Source organism: Neltuma alba, unplaced genomic scaffold, assembly GCF_004799145.2.
Source record: "Neltuma alba isolate B1F8T4 unplaced genomic scaffold, ASM479914v2 tig00000327_pilon, whole genome shotgun sequence".
Lineage (NCBI taxonomy): Eukaryota > Viridiplantae > Streptophyta > Magnoliopsida > Fabales > Fabaceae > Neltuma > Neltuma alba.
This window is the reverse complement of record NW_021632008.1, coordinates 101049-120581: the sequence shown is the minus strand read 5'-3', so window position 1 is coordinate 120581 and position 19533 is coordinate 101049. Positions and strand designations below refer to the sequence as shown.

At 33.4% G+C, this 19533-nt stretch overlaps 3 protein-coding genes across 4 annotated transcripts; 2 read left to right on the top strand and 1 right to left on the bottom strand.

The window, feature by feature from the left end:
- Positions 1-4662: 4662 nt before the first annotated feature.
- LOC114722515 (L10-interacting MYB domain-containing protein-like) lies at positions 4663-5552 on the top strand. The gene is made up of 2 exons (XM_028908597.1): positions 4663-4941; positions 5061-5552. Exons 1-2 carry the CDS (start codon positions 4663-4665, stop codon positions 5550-5552), a joined length of 771 nt encoding a protein of 256 aa, XP_028764430.1.
- Positions 5553-12468: 6916 nt separating this feature from the next.
- On the top strand, positions 12469-15715 carry LOC114723475 (adenine nucleotide transporter BT1, chloroplastic/mitochondrial). Its single transcript, XM_028909687.1, has 3 exons — positions 12469-13443; positions 14621-14782; positions 14950-15715. The coding sequence occupies exons 1-3, from the start codon at positions 12817-12819 to the stop codon at positions 15412-15414; spliced, it is 1254 nt and encodes a 417-aa protein (XP_028765520.1). The 5' UTR covers positions 12469-12816; the 3' UTR covers positions 15415-15715.
- Positions 15716-16219: 504 nt separating this feature from the next.
- On the bottom strand, positions 16220-18026 carry LOC114723307 (uncharacterized protein At2g34160). Of its 2 annotated transcripts, XM_028909533.1 has the most exons (6): positions 17677-18026; positions 17532-17580; positions 17029-17091; positions 16885-16949; positions 16714-16800; positions 16220-16604 (listed from the first exon to the last, which is right to left on the bottom strand). In XM_028909533.1, the coding sequence occupies exons 1-6, from the start codon at positions 17794-17796 to the stop codon at positions 16512-16514; spliced, it is 477 nt and encodes a 158-aa protein (XP_028765366.1). In that variant the 5' UTR covers positions 17797-18026; the 3' UTR covers positions 16220-16511. The 2 variants fall into 2 exon arrangements, with proteins under 2 accessions (XP_028765366.1, XP_028765430.1); XM_028909597.1 differs by lacking the exon at positions 16714-16800.
- Positions 18027-19533: the final 1507 nt, after the last annotated feature.

Sequence of the window (19533 nt, the reverse complement as noted above, 5' to 3'; positions counted from 1 at the left end):
AATTCTGGGTCCTTCACCAAGGCAAACCACCACCTTTCTCCGTGGTGGGCCAAGCCTTTACCTTGGCAATCACATTGTCATTCACCATGGCAAACAACACAATCCACCAAAAAATAAAATGTTAGGTCAAAAGTTCATCATATTAGGTCTTTATACATTCATAAGGTTTCAAGTATGAATTTCTTTTTACACAAATTGTTTCACCAAACCAGTTTTAGCTTTCTCATAAGTTTTTATAGAGTTCTTTGCTAACATTTCTATTCCATGATACCTAAAGCTATGGGAGAATTTCATTAAGCCCCTACAGAAAGAATTAATGTCCAACAACCCGCATGAGATTTCAAAATCTCACTACACCCTAAGACCAAAATGAAATTAAAATTTCAGGATGAAAAGATAATAATACCCTTACTTTTTCTATAAAAAAAAAATTATTATCATCGAAGCTCTGACCCACCTAAGCGCCGATGGTAGGACTTCCAACCTCCACTAGCTAGTCGCCAGAGCTTCTGTTACCAAAGGATTTTTCACAAATAAAGTGGCTAAAAGGAGGATTTGAACCCATGACCCCTTAGCACTCTCCAAAGATTATGACAACCAAGCCAGTCAATCCACTTGGTCATATAATGCAAGGAAAAATATATGTTGTAAAATAAATGCAAGGATCCAAGTATGAATGAGCAAATGCCCAAGTGTGAATGAACAAGTGAAATTTAGCAATTTGAAACACAAATTCAGCAATTTGCAGCACAAATTTGATGATTTATAAGAAAAACAAGGGAATTAATAACCTCAAATGCACGTATTTATGTGCAAATGAACAAGTAAAATTTAGTAATTTACAAGTTTGGTGATTTAGAAGAAACATAAGATAATTAACAACTCCAAATACAATTATTTAGATGTAAATGATCCGGTGAAATTTGGCAATTTACAACAAAAATTCAGTGATTTACAATCCAAATTTGTGGCCTCAAATTCAAATATTTATGTGTAAATCACCGAGTTCGAGTTGTAAATCACTGAATTTCACTTGATCATTCACATCTAAACAATTGCATTTAGAGTTGTGAATTATCTTATATTTATTGTAAATCACCGAATTTGAGTTGTAGAACATCAAATTTTTGTTATAAATTCCCGCATTTCACTTGTTCATTTACACATTGACACTTGTATTTGAGATTGTGAATTTGGGTTGTAAATTGCTAAATTTTTGTTGTAAATCATGAAATTTCACTTGATCATTCACATCTAAACAATTATATTTAGAATTGTGAATTATCTTATGTTTCTTGTAAATCATCTAATTTTTGTTATAAATTACCGAATTTCACTTATTAATTTACACATAAACAATTGTATTTGAGTTTGTGAATTCTCTTATATTCCTTGTAAATCACAGAATTTATGTTGTAAATTGCTAAATTTGAGTTGCAAATCATTAAATTTCACTTATTTATTCGCACTTGGATACTTACATTTGTTTTGTTACAAATATTTTTGTTTGCATTATATGACTAAATGGATTGATTGATTTGGTGGTCATAATTTTTTGGTGTGCCAAGGTCATGGGTTCAAAGCCCTTTTGGCCACCTTATTTATCAAAAATCCTCTAATGACCGAAGCTCTAACAATCACTACTAGGGCTCAGGTGACCAATGCCAGAGGTTAAAGCTCTAGCTGACTGATCACCAAAACTCTAGCGACATTAATAATTTTTTAGGAAAAAAAAGTAAGGGTATTATATTATTTTCACTCTTAAATTTTAATTTCATTTTGGTTTTAGGGGGTATAGTGCAATTTTGGAATCTTATGGGGGTTGTTGGACATTAATTCTCTACAGTGGATGCTTAATGAAATTCTACTTATAGCTATCTCTGACAAAGTCTAACTCATTTAAAATGTCCTCATAAAGGGATTGAAAGGAGAAACAAATAAGAATTCACGATACATAATTCTCCAGTAGCTGTCTCATAGATCCCTGAAGCACTTCTTGAATATCCCACTGGCGTATGTCACTACTCTATGATAGCTTATAAAGTTGAGTTAGAGACCCACCAAGAGATTACCAATCAGATACTCAAAACCCCAACTAGATGAAGAGAAACAATAGGGAGCAAAGAAGAAACTAAACAAAAAGTCTGTTTATGCTCACTGTTATCACTTACCAGAATTCCCAAGCAGTTGCTCTAGCTTTACCCTAGTAGAAAAACCTTACTCTTTCAATATAAAACTCCAATTAACGACATTTGTGACCCTCCTTCTTATTTAAAATTTTGATCATTCACAACAATGAACGCACTTAAGTGGAACATCATGTTTTAGGATATTCGTTGCAGCAAACAATATCCTTCACCCCGACAAACGACGCTAAAAATACAAATGTTACAACATATATATAAAGACCTTATAGGCTGGTTTCTTAAGGCTTTGAAAGCATTTTGATTAGTTTTTAGAGAATATATTTTTTAAAAAAATAGATTTTAAGGATTGAATTTTCTAAAAGCTAGAATGGTATGCTTCTAAAACCATGGTTTTGGACTTTAAAATCACTTTGGTCTTTTAATGCCTACTTGGCTAAGTGCTTGTTTGGGTCAGCATTTGCTAGCCCAAACGTGGCTCATAAGTGATTATAAGCTCAGTGGGAATTTTGGACCGTTTGGCAGAGCTTTTTAACAATTGGGCTTCTGAATTTTTAAGCCACTTCAATGCGCGATTGGGATAAGCTGGAGAGGAGGAGCTTCTGATCATATTCCAGGAGCTTATAGACCGTTCTGACAAGAAGAAATCTATTCCTTTTACTTTTCTCTGATTCATATGCCTTCTCCTATTCCCCCGTGAGCAGAGTCCCTTTTTTTTTAAACCCGAGCCCCATGCTTGCTCTGTTTTTGCTCACCTCGACAAGTAGGTCCGTCGGTGGTCGCCTCCGAGAAGCTCCATCGCTGGTGACCGTGAGCTCCGTCCCATCATTGTGGTGAGGTTGGCTGTTGGGTGTGGGGTGTGCGTGGCCTGGGGATGCTGCTCGTTCATCAAAAGTCATTTGGTGTTTGACCATGATCTCTGTCTATGGTCGCCTCGACCAGGTCCGTCGGTGGTCACCTCCAAGAAGCTCCGTCACTGGTAACCATGAGCTCTGTCTGTGGTTGCCTCGACCAAGTCCGTCTGTGGTCGCCTCGACCAGGTCCGTCAGTGGATGCTGCTCGTTCATCACAAGTCGGAGCTGCTCTCACCGTCTGCAACCGACATCGCCATTGTCTGCCTCTGCATTTGAGCCGTGCGTGGAGTTCTTCTCTTCCCAGAGCAATACACCATCTGATCTACCTCTTGCAGGCTTCGATTGGTTGGATCAGGTTGGTCGGTTTAATTTTGTTATGTTGGTTGTCCGGTTTGATCCCTGTGGTTGCTGTCGTCCTAGAAATTCCTGTGGTCCTTGAATTTACATGTTGTTACTGATTGCTGCATGTTGAGGACTGACTTGTTGTGACACTGAAACAGGGGCTTTATGTTTCGAATTTTATGGTTTTCGGTTACTACAATCTTTTGTTGGATGTTGGTTAATTGTTTAGAGATATTGACTGTCAAAACTTGGTTAAAAGTTTCAGACAATGGTGCTAGATGCTCTGACTTTTTGAAGGAGGGAATGTAGCTTAAAATTTCTGGTTGCATGTGGATTCTCTGCCTCTATTTTTGAAGGATGAAACAGGGATTAATGGTTCAAGGAAACGGCTCTAGCTTAATGAGAAAATGAAGAGCATAAATGTGTGTATATGACCGAAAGCTTGGGTGTGCAGTGTTGGGGATTTAAATTGTTGTGTATATGTCTATGTTGTTAATGGCGAGATATGTAACTCTGGAATTATAATTTTCATAATTACAATGGTTGTTGTTTTGCATGTCCTTAGCTTCGGTCTCTTGGTTTTTATGGTTATAGGATTCGATCTCTATGAGGGTAGGGTAGAGTAGAAGAGAATGAGGTGGTAACATCGTGTATATATGTGTATATATGTGTGTCCAAATGGTTCATTTGATAGAGCTAATTAACGGCGTTGATAGAGCAAAGTAATAAGACATTAATTTGTACTATACAAAGAAATTAAGGACTATGTGGGTAATTACTTAAAAATCATTTGGAATTAATTTCGGGAAGTCTCAATCAAAATAAATTTAATGTTGTTCTTTCTCCTATTATATTCTCTTACTTCTCTCTAATATGATATTTATTTAACTAATTTAATTATATTAAAAAAGTTAGGTAAATTAGATAATTATGATAAATATAACATATTTTTGTAAATAATCTTGTTCATCATTCTTAATTTGGTTTTTATTTTACTTTTACACAGTTAAATTAGGATAAAAATTAATCAATATAATGCAGTTTAGGTTCAATTTATATGATATATTGAAAATTTAATTTTAAAATGTTCACAATCAATTACCACCGGAAAATAGTGGACATTGACATTGTGATTATATATTTATAATTTTAAAAAATATCAAATAAGAAAACTAAACAGCTTATTCAATTAAAATGTGTTACTTGGTGATATATGTTTGTTTGGTTACAATGTATGTGTTATATAATACGGCTTTTATTATTACATATTTAGGACTTTGGTTGATTCAGTTACTCTTATCTCGATCAAAGGGCGTAGAGAAATGGATAATGACAGGGGAAAAGCGACATGGGATCATTACACGACAAAAATTCTAATCGATGTTTATGTCGAGCAAATAGTGCACAAAGAAAGACAAGGAACATCGTTTACAAGACCTGGTTGGGGGAAAATTGAAAAGAATTTTCGGGAAAGGAGCGGGAAAATGTATGACAGGAGGCAACTGAAGAACAGATTTGATGTATTGAGAAAAGATTGGAAGTTGTGGGAAAAACTGATGTCTGGGGAGACTGGCATTGGTTATGATGCAGCCACAAATAGAGTGTTGGCCTTGATGAGTGGTGGCAACGAAAAATACTGGTAACTATTTGTGTTAGTTGAGTTTTAATTTTGAATATCAGAAGGAACATTGCTTAATTATGCCTAATTATGTTCATGTAGGTGGACCCTAATTTCAAGAAATTTAGACATCAGGGGTTGATGTTTGCATCAGATCTGATGAAAATATTCAGAGATGTTGTGGCTTCAGGAGAGTATGTGTACGCACCATTAGCCTCACAGCCTCAGCCAGCGTTTGCTCCACAGCCTAACATAGAAGAGGAGGAGGATGTTTATAGAGTCGGGCTCGACCAACAAGAAGGGTCAGGGGATAGTGAGGATGAAAACTTTGGTGTGGACCCAACAGCCAGTGCAGGGTTCACAGATGACTTCACTGCTTGCAACATAAACAACCCCGCAAGTACTGGACCAAGTGGCTCAGGAAGCTATGGAAAGAGAAAGAGCGGTGAAACATCAAATGCAAAGAAGAAGAAGAAAGTTGCTGCATCTACATTAATTTCTGATAGCCTGAGTGTCATAGCAGCTGCTTCTGACAAGCGACCAGCAGCATTGGTTGAAGATCCCCAAGTAGTTATAAGGTTTTGGCACACCTGACTACCATTGAGGAGCTTAATAATGACAATCAACTATATTATGCATGTGCCAAGATGCTTACGCAGTTGAGGTGGGCTAGGCGAGCCTATTTGGGGTTTATGCATGATAGAAGCAAGTTGTTGGCGTGGTTGATACCGGCAGCACAAGACCCAGACTCATGGAAGTGACCTGCAGAATAGGATTTAGTTTAGGACTTAGTTGTTTCACTATTGTTATTGCACTTGTTAACCTGAACTGCCTGCTGTTTTAACCTAAACTGATGTGGCATGTTGTAGGAACTTTATTAATCATTATGTAATATATTTACGCTAATTTCTACTTGTCATCTATGCGTTTGGTTTTTCTGTTTGCAGTATGAAAATTATTTACACTTTGTTTAGTGTAATCCTTATAATGCTTACATTTTGTTTTCACCACAGTTACAAGGTTAATTCCAGAAATGGCTAATTGGAACGATAATTCACCATGGAATGAAGATACTTTATGGAATTGGAATAACGATTCACGGTCAAATGAAGATGACCATTCAACCATAATTAATGAGGAATTAACACAATATGAAGCAATAGGTGCATTGGTTGGTCATTATTGTGAAATGTACATGTTTAAACAACCGTGCAGAACTAGTGAGCAGACAGGAAATTTATGGGTACAAGGCATTATGAATGGGCATGATGATCGATGTCATGAAATGTTTAGAATGGATAAAGATGTTTTCCACCTCTTATATACTAAATTGGAGGAACATGGTTTACAAAAGTCTAAGTACGTAGGAATTGAAGAAATGGTTGCGATGTTTTTAAACACGGTTGCACATGGACAATGCAATAGAATGATCCAGGAACGATTTCAACGATCAGGGGAAACTGTAAGTAGGCACTTTCACAATGTATTGCAAGCTTGTCTTAGCCTATCGAGTGAACTTATTCGACCCATAGATCCAACATTTCGTGGAACTCATAGAAAAATTGAGAACGATCCACGTTACTACCCATTTTTTAAGGACGCAATCGGAGCAATTGATGGCACTCATATACAGTGTGTTGTCCCTGCTGCAAAACGAGACAAATTTATTGGCAGAAAGGGAAATCCATCACAAAATGTCATGGCTGTATGTGATTGGGATATGTGTTTCACTTTTGTCTTGGCAGGATGGGAGGGATCTGCACATGATGCTCGTATATTTGATAGTGCTATTACAAATTCATCTCTTAATTTCCCTCATCCACCTCCAGGTATATGTTTATGTGTTCCAATCATGCATGTTTTTTTAATTATTTCATACTTTTATTCATTTTACAATCTCTCAAATTGTTTCATGAATCATTAGGGAAATATTACTTGGTTGATGCGGGATATCCAACACCAAATGGATATCTAGGTCCATACAGATCTAAGCGCTACCACCTTCCAGACTTCTGACGACAAGTAGGATTCCGAAATAGTAACGAAGCCTTTAATTATTATCATTCCAGTTTAAGGTGCACAATAGAAAGAACATTCGATGTTTGGAAGAATAGATTTCAAGTCCTACGAAATATGCGCAGTTAGGACTTCCAAACACAAGTGTATCTGGTTTGTGCAACAATGGCCATTCATAACTTTATAAGGAGACATTCGAGCTCCGACTTGTTTTTTGAACAAGCTGAAAATGGTAATAATGTGGGCGAACATGATCAGGCTGAAGCTAGTCAACCATCATCTTCAAATGTTACATCACAGTCTTCATCGCATATGAATCGCGTCCATGATGCAATCAGAGACCAAATTATCCATAGCTTATCTATTGATTAATTATGTAATATTATTTAGTTTCACTTTGTTACAATACTGCAAATTGGAGTTAAAAACATGTTTACCCATTCAAATTATGTTTCGTTTTATATTTGCAATTTTTTTTTCCATTTCTCTTATGTTTTCAAATTTAATTCCCTCGATCAATTTCACTTCTTCATATTAAATTAACAATAATTCACTGTATTATATCAATTCATTTTTTTTTCATGTTTCACATTATATTTAAAATATTTGTTATGATTTTTTTGAAATTTTAAAATTTAATTCACTCATTAATTTGACTTCTTCATAATAAATTATTTCAATTTCATTGTATTATGTCAAATCATTTTTTTTATCATATTTCATTATTTATTAACACTTATACCCATTTTAGTCATTTATAACCAAACTCTTTTCCTCAACTATAATCCAAACAACTTTTTACCAATCTCACTTCTGCAAATTAGCTTTTCTGAACTCCAATCCAAATACAATTCAGCTTATCCAATTTAGCTTTTACCAATTTCACTTTTCCATAAGCTACTTTTCCTATAAGCTGCTTTTCCAATCGCTCATCCAAACGGACCCTAAATTACTCTGAAATCATGGTTGGGACGAAGAAAATTGCTTTTGTCATCCAATCCAAACACCACTATCAAGATAGGATGGGAAGGGGGAAATCACTTTTGTTAGATAAACCATGATTACAAAGAAAAGCCAAACACCTCCCCAAAATCTATTGTAGAGCAAAAGATCACCATTTTGAACAAGTGGGTTGGGATAGTTTCTGGCTTGTGATTTTTTGGTTGTTGGAGTCAGAATCCCTATTGTCAAATATCAAACTACCAAATAACTCTAGTTTTAAAAAATATATGAAGAGGTGATTTTGATAATAATTATTTAAAAAATTTCAATTTTATCAAAATTAATTTTTTACACAAAATTTATTTCAGTCAAAGGGGGTGTTTGGGTGAAACCAATTCATTGTTAGAAGAATAGTTCCTAGAGAATATATTTTAAAAGAATAAGTTTATTGAATAAATTTTGGAAGAATAGATTTTGTAAAAAAAAAAAGTGATTTTGATAAAGTGATAATATTTAGATAGTTGTTCTCAGAATATTTTTTTCCATTCACAAATTACTAAGAAAGACATAAATTAATATGATAATTATATAAAAATAATTTTAATTTTTGTTTTTGAAAAAATATAATTAATTAATATTAGCCCTAGTCCTTAATATAAGAACTAATTGAATATTTATTTTGATTATCAATATAAAAGTTTCATACATTTATCTATTTTTTATATCCCAAACCATGATTTTATACCTTCAAAAACCCAAAAAAAAATCACTTAATGCAAAATCATGGTTTTATATCTCAAATCATAATTTTTCAATTCAAAAGTGATTTTGCACAAAATTATGGTATTCAGCTACTTTTTTTCAACCACGATTTTCAATGAAAAAGTGATTTTGCAAAAAATTGGCATGTTTGGATGATTAAATTCTCAAACTATAATTTTGCTTGTTATCCAGATATTTCCAAAGTATATTCTTTTTAATCACTTTTCTCTATAATCTGTCTTTTGAAAACTAATCCAAACACACTTTTATGGTGACGAGAGTAAAGTGAGACATAATGATCATATATATGTTTCTTAAACATATTATATATGAGCCATGTGTATGAAATAGACATTGTTTGAAGAAGGAACGCCCATTTATTTATAGGTTTGAAAAGCACCTTTTAGGCTTTTAACCCCAAAATAAATGAAAGAACCTTGTGGGCCAAGCACACTGTGAATGGAAACATGACACATAAGCGCAGAAAATGAAGCACCGTGGCTTCATTGTCCACTTGGAATTTTGTTGGTTGTGGACCCAATAACCAAAATATGTGTTAATGAAGCCCTTCTCATTTGGACTCTTATGACTTTCCCATTTCCAATTTCTTTTCATATATTTCAAATTTACCTATAAAAGTTAATCTAGTTGATAAGAAATATAAGGTCATCAATTTGAATTTAGCCCAACTCACCTAAAATTTTATGTAATAAAAAAATTTTGTTATTTCAGTACCTAATAGTACCTCAAACAGGTTGTCTCTAATAAGAAGATATATGTGCTTGTAAAAAAAAAAAAATTGTTTCTTTTTATATGAAAAACATTTATTTGTACAAGTATTTAATTTTCGATATAATGGGTGAGATTCAAATGCTAGTTCCGATTGTTAATATAAGAGCTAATTTAACATTTAATTTAGTTATAAATATAAGATTCCTAGTTTACTTTTTCTTTTATATTTATCTCATTTTTCTGAAGGTAACCCTCATAGTAGTTACGCATATTAAATGTTTTATCAAATTATAGTTCTAGTTAATACACATAATTAGTAAAAGTATTTTAGGAAAAACAACACTCATTTATTACAAATAACTAACTTAATTAGTTTTTTAATTCATTTAAATTAATTAACTAATTCTTATATCGAGCAACGGAGGCCGTAGCATTTAGTCTACTTGCATGTTGGATGAAAAGGGGAAAAAAAACTAACAAGAACATGATTACAAAAAAGGTTGAAATTATAAGAAGTGATGAATTAATTTTTCTTAACTTCTTATAAAAAAAAGTATAAAAATATTGGCTCATGATTTTTATTCAAAGAGTAAATTCATAATTATATATTTTTTTTTTCGCTGAACTGATAATTTAGTGGAACCATAAAAGACAGGAAAGATATGAAAATCAAAAGAAAGCGTGATATGGAGAATCGATTTTATGTGGTTACAAAAGACAGGAGAGAAAAAATTAGTGACATTACTATTATAAATTAGCACCATTTATTAAATAAGTTGGAATTTTAATAGCCTTGCAAGTCCAAAGATCAATTTTCAAATCTCGAGGTGTCTGATTTTCTCTCCAGTTATTTAAAACCGAAATATCAAAATTCTCTCAAATCTGCCTGATGTTTTTCTTTTCTTTTTAATACATGTCTAGTTTTCCCTAAATATTATTACTCCCTCCAATGCATAATACAAAAGTTTACTCATATTTTCTCACATACCCAAAAGATATTATTATTTTGTATACGACATTAGTAGAGTTCTTAAAGGGAAAATCACGAATAAAGACCCCCAAATTACTGAAATTACGCAGAGGTCACCTAAATAAGTAAAATTACCATGAGGGACCCAGTCTCATATTGTAAATATAAAATCTTGATGAAATGTCTGAAATGCCCCTCAATCAAATGACAAGTTGACTATAGGAAATGACAAGTTCACTTTAACGAATAACAACTTCAATAGATCAAATCACAACTTGATTAAAGGTATGCCAAATGACAAGTTGACTATGAGAAATAACAAGTTTACTTTAGCGGATGACAACTTCAGTAGACCAAATTACAATTTGACTGATGGGCATTTCAGACATTTCGCTAAGATTTCATATTTACAATATGGGACTGGGTCCTTCATAGTAATTTGCTTATTCAGGTGACCTCTGCGTAATTTTGGTAATTCGGGGGTCTTTATTTGTCATTTTCCCGTTCTTAAATGTCTTGAATAAAAAAAATTACATATTTTATCCCTATTAAAGGATATGATTAAAAAAATTATCTCATTCCCTCTGCATATAAGACTCGCTCTCCTCCTTGTAATCATAGGCAAAACTGAAAAACTGTCATTAATTACCTAATCAACTGTTTATAATTTTGATCAAAATTTTCTTCTAGAATACTTCTTATATTATGCATGAGAGGAAATAAAAGTTTTTAGTTGGTTCTTTTAATTTTAAAAAGTACTCCCTTTGAAAAATATAAGTTTTAAATAATTAAAAGGTAAAAGTGTATCTAATATCCTTATCTAGCTTTTTAAGTGCATACTGCAACCCAATTTTTTTAATAATACAATTTTATTCACGATTTTTTTTTGTACATCCAGTATTCTAATGTTATTTTTTAGTTACATCTAACACCCTAGTCTTTGGAATATTGTATGGATTAGAAATAAAATTAAGATGCTGAAAGCATTTTAAAAAAAAGGGGGGGTTTAAGGTGCATCCAGTACCCTGAGATTTTTTTTGTACCATGAAGTATTTTTTCAGATGTTTCTAGTAGTCTAAAATATTTTGTAGTACATCCAGCACCCTGAGATTTTTTTTTTGCCTTGGTGTTGGATGTACCAAAAAATATTTTTGGGTGCCAAACATACCTAAAAAAAAATATTTTGAGATGCTGAATGCATCAAAAAATAGTTCATGGTGCTGAACACACCTAAAAAAAAATATTTTAGGTTGCTAGATGTATCACAAAATATTTTAGAATACTAGATGCACCCAAAAAAATATCTTGGGGTGTTGGATGCACCTTAGTCCAAAAAATAAAATCATGAATAAAATTGCATTACTAAAAAAATTAGGATACAGGGTAGGTGCAACTTAGAAATAAGATTAAGATGCTGATTTTTATCCATAATTAAATCATGCAACTCAAAAAATTATATAAAATTAATTTTTGGCCTGAAAATTAGATAAAATTAATAGGGACAATAAATATATAAAAAAATGTAACTTATTCTCTTAAAATACTTTTATGACTAAAGTATACATTTGACTCTTTAACTTTATACAAGGTTTCAATTTAATCTCTTAACTTTAAAAAATATACATTTGATTCTTTAACCTTAAAATCCTTAGGTTTCAGTGATGATTTTTTGTAACAATTAGGGATGCTTTGAAAATTAAACTTAATATATTAACATTTGATAATATTTTATCAAAATTTAAGATCCTAATGTCATTATTATTTAAAAAAATTTTAAGGTTAAAAGATTAAAAATATACTTTTTCAAATTAAGGTACCAAATTGAAACTTTTTACAAAGTTAAAAATCATGTATATACTTTAGTATCCTTTTATTCATGATTGAGAAAGGGAGTGAAATATTTTCTGAAAGGATCAAATTTTTTAATTTTTCACTAGATCAGACATAAATATCACTGGTTTCCTCACTAACCAGTCCAATCCATATTTAAATGAATACCAAATACCATGCAAATTGTTTTAATTTCGAACCTGTGGTTGAAATTGAGAACACTTGTCTTTGTCTTCGAAATTCAAATCCAATAAAAGGCGAGAAATCCTAAGAATCTTTTTTATCTTTGTGAATGGTGTTACTCTGAGGAAGATGAAGATAATGAAATGAAATAGCCCTCTGATTCTGAGTCCCCAACCATGAATATGCCATTTCAGGTCGTCGAACTTCTCGAAGCCTTTGAATTTCAAGTCACCGTTATTACTGAACATTAGAAGATTCACTCTGGAGGCAGAGATTCTCCGGAAAGCACCATTGAATTCATGGCAATCAAATGCTTCTCTGAAAATATTCGTTTCTACGCTTGAAGCCATCTACTTACACTTTTTTGTAAACTTATACGAAGTTTCGATTTCTGTTGAACTCTGGCAAACAGCGTACGGTTCGATGGATAGAGGTATGCAGCTGCTTGAAGGTGTTGAATCTGGAAATAAAGATGTAGCAATATGTTCTTCTGGAATCAAGTTCGTACAGAATTCTCGAGAAGGTAGTTCTCATTCCACTGGTTTATTCGCAAGCGTTGGTCAGGCAGGATTTGGATTTGGGATTTCACCGAACCCTCCGGCTGCTAGAGAGAGTGGAAAAGCGTTTGCGCTGGCGAATTCATCCATGAAATTCATTTCAATGCCTGAGACCGGGTTTCGAACTGGTTTATTTCCACGGTTGTTTCTGGTAGGTGATTATGATGACGATGATGACGATTCATTTGAAATTGAAGATGAAGGTCTGATGGTGATGAAAAAGAAGACAACGACGAAGAGGAATGGTCCGAAGTTGAAATTGAAGATTGGGAACCCTTCATTAAGGAGGTTGATCAGCGGGGCAATTGCTGGTGCAGTGTCACGAACTGCAGTGGCGCCATTGGAGACTATAAGGACACATTTGATGGTGGGACTCTCCGGAAATTCTGCTCTTGAGGTGTTCCGTTCTGTAGTGGACGCTGATGGATGGAAGGGCTTGTATAGGGGTAATTTGGTAAATGTAATCCGTGTGGCTCCAAGCAAGGGTATTGAGGTATGGGGTAGTGACTTGTGACTTTCATTTTTACAATCAGATTTTGAAATGTCTGTTCATAACTAATTGAAATGATCCTTTAATATTCTTGTTGAACTCTGGCATGTTGTGGTTGAATCGGGTGTTTCCCTAAACTTAAGGCTTGGCATACCCATTTTTAATCAATCAAGATCAGTGTTCATAATGTGTTAATTATAATTGGTTTGAGTCTACTTTTATACATGCTGTCCTAAGCGTTTGATTTGGTAGAGTATGGTCATAATGGTTTCTAAAAGGGCTCTATCTTATCCTCATTATTAGCCTGATTGGATGGCTCTCATAATCAATTATCAAAATCAAACCAATTAATTATGAATCTAAAAAACAAACACCTTTATAAGTGATGAAACCTAAAATCATGATTATTTTGGGAGGAAATGCTCTCATAATCCCTTTTTCTCATTTTCTTCTTAGAGTCATATCCCCACCCTTTAATCAAATAATGAATAGTTTGGATTTTGTTCTTTAAGAAACTATTATTATAATATCACATAAATAGGGGGAGAAAGAGAAGGTTGACATCTACTTTTTAAGATATTAAATCTGAATCATTTATTTTTTTAATTTAATGATGGAGATGAGATTCGAAGAAGAAGAAAAAAAGAATTTTGATAAGATCCAGACCTGATTATCTTATGATTCCAAACACTTGTAAAATTAGTAAGCTGATAATAGTAACTCACGAAATAATTACGGTTTTGGATGCATGATTGATCTTGACATGTACAAGAATGTTCGATAACTTACGAGATAATCATATTTTTGGGGTATAATTGACTTTGGCATGTATAAAAATGTTCATATATTTTTCAAGAAAACCATAAGTTTGACTTTAATAAAATACTGTAATTTAGTTAAAATAAGTTTTCCAAATTTATTATGTGCATATATTTATTCTCTACTCTACTACCGGCATTGTGGCAGAAAGGTTTAGATGACATACAGTGCTAATTTATTGCGCTCCTTAAACTCTTCAGCTTACATTTTGACTGTTGATTGGGACAAACATTCAACAGTTCTTCCATTTATTAACTTGGAGTCGCATTAATCTATAGCCAAAATTACTCAAGCAGTTCTGCTATAACTTATTTAACATTCTGTTTTGACGTCATCTAATGGAAGCATTTCTGTACTGCAGCTATTTGTATATGATACAGTCAAGAAGCATTTGTCTCCTAAACCTGGTGAGAAGCCAAAGCTTCCAATTCCAGCTCCATCAATTGCTGGTGCTCTTGCAGGAGTTAGCTCAACCCTGTGTACATACCCTCTAGAGTTGCTCAAAACTCGTCTCACTGTTCAGGTAAATCACCCACGAATTAGCCAACAAACTTCCAGCCATACATACACGGGCATGCTCATCTGACACTTAAAAAAAGAAGACATGCCCATATGGCCATATCAAATATTTCCATGTTCATGTTAGCGTTTCAAGCTTCCCAGCTTTATACTACTACTTTACTTGCAGAGAGGGGTTATAAGAACTTCCTAGATGCTTTTATGAGAATCGTTAGAGAAGAAGGTCCCTCAGAACTGTATAGAGGCCTCACCCCAAGTATAATTGGTGTGATCCCTTTTGCTGCGACAAACTATCTAGCTTATGATACACTGCAAAAGGCATACAAGAAAGCTTTCAATAAGGAGGAAGTGGGAAATGTGATGACCTTTTTGATTGGATCAACTTCTAGTGCATTTTCAAGTAGTGTGACATTTCCACTTGAGGTGGCTCGCAAGCACATGCAGGCTGGAGCTATTAATGGAAGACAGTATAGCAATATGCTTCATGCTCTTGTCAGTATACTTGAAAAGGAAGGCCCTGCAGGTCTGTACAGAGGATTAGGGCCAAGCTGGTTAAAACTGATTCCCGCTGCTGGTATTTCTTTCATGTGCTATGAAGCATGCAAGAAGATACTTGTTGAGAAACAAGAAAACTGACCACTTCAGATTCCTACAAGACTACAGATTCCTGCAACACTACATAGTTGGAGAGTTTAAGGGGAAAACTAGCTGCTTCGTTCTAGCGTGATCAGTTTGCTTACACAAATAAACAAATCACATATCTGGAAGTTTTGAGGTTGAGTTTTCTTTCAAATTGTTATTCACAGATCATCACTGGATTTTTTTCCTCACCAAAATATTGTTCAGGATATTTCTTTGTACAGGAGATGACAACTCTAGCAATCAATTTAGAGCCTTCAGATTTATGCATTCATGTATGAGGGCATTACCACAGCACCAGCACCTAAATCCATTTCTCACATTAGACAAACACAGGAAAATTAAGAGGTTGGTGCAACACAGTTAAAATCAGAAATGCTAAACATTATAAGATGTGGCATTTGAAGCCAGAATAAGCCGTCTGAATTGTAGTTCTGACAATGGAACTGTAGATAGACTCTTTCAAAATCGACATTGAAACACAAAGAAACTCTGATGCAGGGATGAATACCTGTTGGTTCATGTTATAAGCATAACGAAACCAACAAGAGTCCCATTTTATTTATTCGGTCAAGTGACATTTATTTATCTTTCTGATGCATTTCTTTGGATTCTAGTTAAGTGGATGCGTTAATACTTTAGTAGATAAAGAGATGAAAGTTAAATTACTCAATATGTTAACTTTCTCATAATATTTCTTTCACCATTCAAGGACAGAATGATAAGTGGTAAACAATGACACTGCTCTCTCTTCATGATAGTTTTCGTCTTATTTTTCAATTATAGTGCCAAGCCTAACAAATGTTTCAAACATAGTCCAGCTGATTTTCTCAACATTTACATCAACCATAAATCTTAAAATGAAATAATGTACAACACAAGCTCCTCTAATTATGGACATTCTAAAATAACATCACATTTAGCTTATCTTGCAAAACAAACAAAAGTGATTTTCCTTTTTTTTTTTTTTCTTTTTTTGGTTTGATGATTCACAGCCTCAATCTAAATATAGAATTCAAACTAGCAAACTCATCGAGTCACAACAATGAACATTAACAAACAACAATGAAAACCAAATGATAAAAGCAGCCCATTTAACTCTGCTCTTCATCTCCGATCTCTCTTTCCTCTGCATCAGCTGCCATTAGTTCATCGAAGTTCACCGTCTTACCCAGCAATATTTCAATCTAAAGCAAAGGAAAACCATCATCAATTTACTATCAATCTTCAGCAAAACAGTAAAATGACATTTCAGAAGTACGATGGTAAAAAAATGAGTACAAAATTCACTCGCACAGAAGAATGACGAAGAAAAGTCAATCTGACTGAATTTTTAGCCCAATGAATATGGATCGAAGTGGAAACCGCAAACACAAGGTTCCTCTAAAACCACATCTCCATGGATAAATCCCTTGTCAAGCAATGACAGATTATTAAGTTGAATTAACACATTCTCCATGTAATTACCTTGGCTTTTTGAACAGGTCGTCCTCTTGAGTCATCCTTGATATCAACAGTGGAGGTCATAATCTCTGCATAAGTTGGACAACAGGCCTATATAAACACACAATTAGAGACACTTGAGGAATATAGGAGTATCAAGTATCTTACTCTTCTCCACAGCCAGCCCATTATTTTTCAGAATTTCAGCAACAGTCACCACTGTGGCAATAGCTAATAGACAAGATAAAAATAGTTGTAAGGAGAAACTCATTCTTGTTAAAATAAGCGTAACAAAGCAAAAACGAACAAAATAATCAATGGCAGTAAATAGGAGGATAATAACCAAAGCAAAGTAAGTATTCCAAAAAAGGAATTGCCAGAAAAGCAGAAATTCGGTGCCTAGGTAATTTAAGCAATCCAATCTCAAAACAGACACTACAAAATTGATTAAAGAAAACACATTACACATCCCTTCACAAACATAATATAAGCAAAAATAGAATGATATGGCTTTTACAACATTTAGTTAGACATAGAATTAGAATACTGAATTATACCCTCATCCATTATCAATAAATACAGAAATCACAAATACCCTCACAACTACCCAAAAATGGACAAAAAACATAGCTCCAGCAACATTTAACCATAAAGTCTTTGAGGAAACTGACCCATTCCAAGGGCAGAAAGCTCCACTTCATTGTGCTGTTGCATGTATCTCTGCAGATAAGTGCAACAGAAGAAGTATAAACCCATTGATCTTGATGTAGGAGTCAGTATCCAGATCGAACAAGGAGACAAAGTGAAGGGTGAAACCTTGGCAAGATTAACGTAGAAGAAGAGAGGTTTCTTGGTATTAGACACTTGAATCCGATTCTTCTTCTGAGAGTCTCCACCCAGGGTCATCGAATTCACTCCCTCGGTAATTTCTTCCATCTGGGCTTACAATATGTTTTTTTTTTTGGGGGGGGGGGGGGGGGGACCTAACCCTAAAACGTATATGGTGTCTCTTCCTAGCACGATCTCCTTCCTCAGTCTGATTAAGAACGACGTCCGGGTGTAGCAGCAGAGAGATGAATAATGCTCAAACAGTACGATCGAAGGCTCTCTTACGGCAAGACGCCGCTGAAGATCTGAGTTTGCGACCGTCTCTTCTTGATTTTTTTCTGGGAGAGTTACAATGAAATGCGAAGCAAAGGAAAAAAAAATAAAAAAACAAGTCGAGGTACTTCATTATAAACAGTTGAGAACAGGGTTGTTATTAGAATTTTTTTATAATTATTTTTTTTGTAGAACTTAATTATAATTCTTTTATTTTTTTTTCTTTTAATTTTTTAATGTAGTTGGGTGGGGTTAGAAGAAAACCTTGGGAATTTTTGGCTTATTTTTACCGAAAACACTTCACGGCAAGCACAACTTGCAATCAGGGCAATTTTTTTGGGCTGAAGCAATGAGGGCAATTTGCTTGAAATTATTTATATAAAAAATTACTTATTTTTCTTAAACAATGGTTTTTTTTCCAAAAATCCACAATATTTATTTAAATTTTAAAAGGATTAATATCATTGATAATCTTCATATTTGATCGAATTCTAGTTTTAATCCTTACAGTTTTATAAATTTTTTATTTGAGTTTAAGAAATGATTAAATGATCTTTATATTTTTAATAAATTTTGATTTTTTATATACTTAGATCAAACAGTTCTTATGAAACTATAAGAACAAAATCAACAATTTAAATATTCCAAAAACAGAATTAAAATTGGATCAAATAGTAATGACCAAGAATATGATATTAGCCCATTTTTAAATTAACTTCTGATTATTTTAAAAAGCTACTTTAAATCATTTTTAAATGCATGCCACTAAACAAAAAGAACCAAAAAGAAAAGATTGCAATGATTTCTTTTAGTATTATTGCATATGCATTTACTTCTGCTTTCAGGAATACATGCAAATAGATAGATGTGAGCTTAATTGGCTAAGCAGGCATGATGATACAGCACATGCCTTGGTAATCAGAAGTCTCTATCACTCTTAATGAATTTGATAAGAGATAACTCACATTATATTTCCTTCCATTTTCTCATTGAACAAAAGGTATAAAATAAACAAGATTGTTTTATATGCTACGTACATGTATCTTTCTTTTGAAGAGAATGACTAGTCTCTTTCATTATATTTAACCTTATCGATAATAAGACTAATACTCCTCCAGTTCTTAATATAGGATCCAATTTTTAAGTTGATTTTGGTCCTAAATATAAGACCCATTTCTCATATTTATCAATTTTCTCTAAATTACCCCTATGGTTACTCCATCAACTATAATCAAGTAGAAGAGAGAGGTAGTATTAAGAAAGATAATTATGGTATTTTAGGAAAAATGTGTCACTTTCCTTATAATTAACTAACTTACCTAACTTCCTTAATCTAACAAATTAGTTAAATTGATTTTATATTAAGGATCGGAGGAGTATTTTGATCAAAAATATTATGTGAAATCTTTGGGTTTTCCTCTTTAACTATCCCTATGAAATGAAACAAACAGCCCTTCACCTATTATTGCATGTTTCTTCCGTTTTTCTTTCCTTTACCTGCATGTTTCTTACGTTTGGAATCCTATATAATGATGTCTCGTTTGGAAATCCTAAAAAGAAAAAAAACTTTAA

Excerpts from the sequence above, each read along its gene's own strand:
- LOC114722515 (XM_028908597.1), top strand. The coding sequence starts at position 4,663 with ATGGATAATGACAGGGGAAAAGCGACATGGGATCATTACACGACAAAA. Across the intron at positions 4,942-5,060 it reads ATGATGCAGCCACAAATAGA|GTGGACCCTAATTTCAAGAA; the intron begins GTGTTGGCCTTG and ends ATGTTCATGTAG.
- LOC114723307 (XM_028909533.1), bottom strand. The coding sequence starts at position 17,796 with ATGGAAGAAATTACCGAGGGAGTGAATTCGATGACCCTGGGTGGAGAC. Across the intron at positions 16,801-16,884 it reads GACCTGTTCAAAAAGCCAAG|AGGAACCTTGTGTTTGCGGT; the intron begins GTAATTACATGG and ends ATGTGGTTTTAG. Across the intron at positions 16,605-16,713 it reads CTTTTCTTCGTCATTCTTCT|ATTGAAATATTGCTGGGTAA; the intron begins GTGCGAGTGAAT and ends CCTTTGCTTTAG.
- LOC114723475 (XM_028909687.1), top strand. The coding sequence starts at position 12,817 with ATGGATAGAGGTATGCAGCTGCTTGAAGGTGTTGAATCTGGAAATAAA. Across the intron at positions 13,444-14,620 it reads CTCCAAGCAAGGGTATTGAG|CTATTTGTATATGATACAGT; the intron begins GTATGGGGTAGT and ends TCTGTACTGCAG. Across the intron at positions 14,783-14,949 it reads AAACTCGTCTCACTGTTCAG|AGGGGTTATAAGAACTTCCT; the intron begins GTAAATCACCCA and ends TTACTTGCAGAG.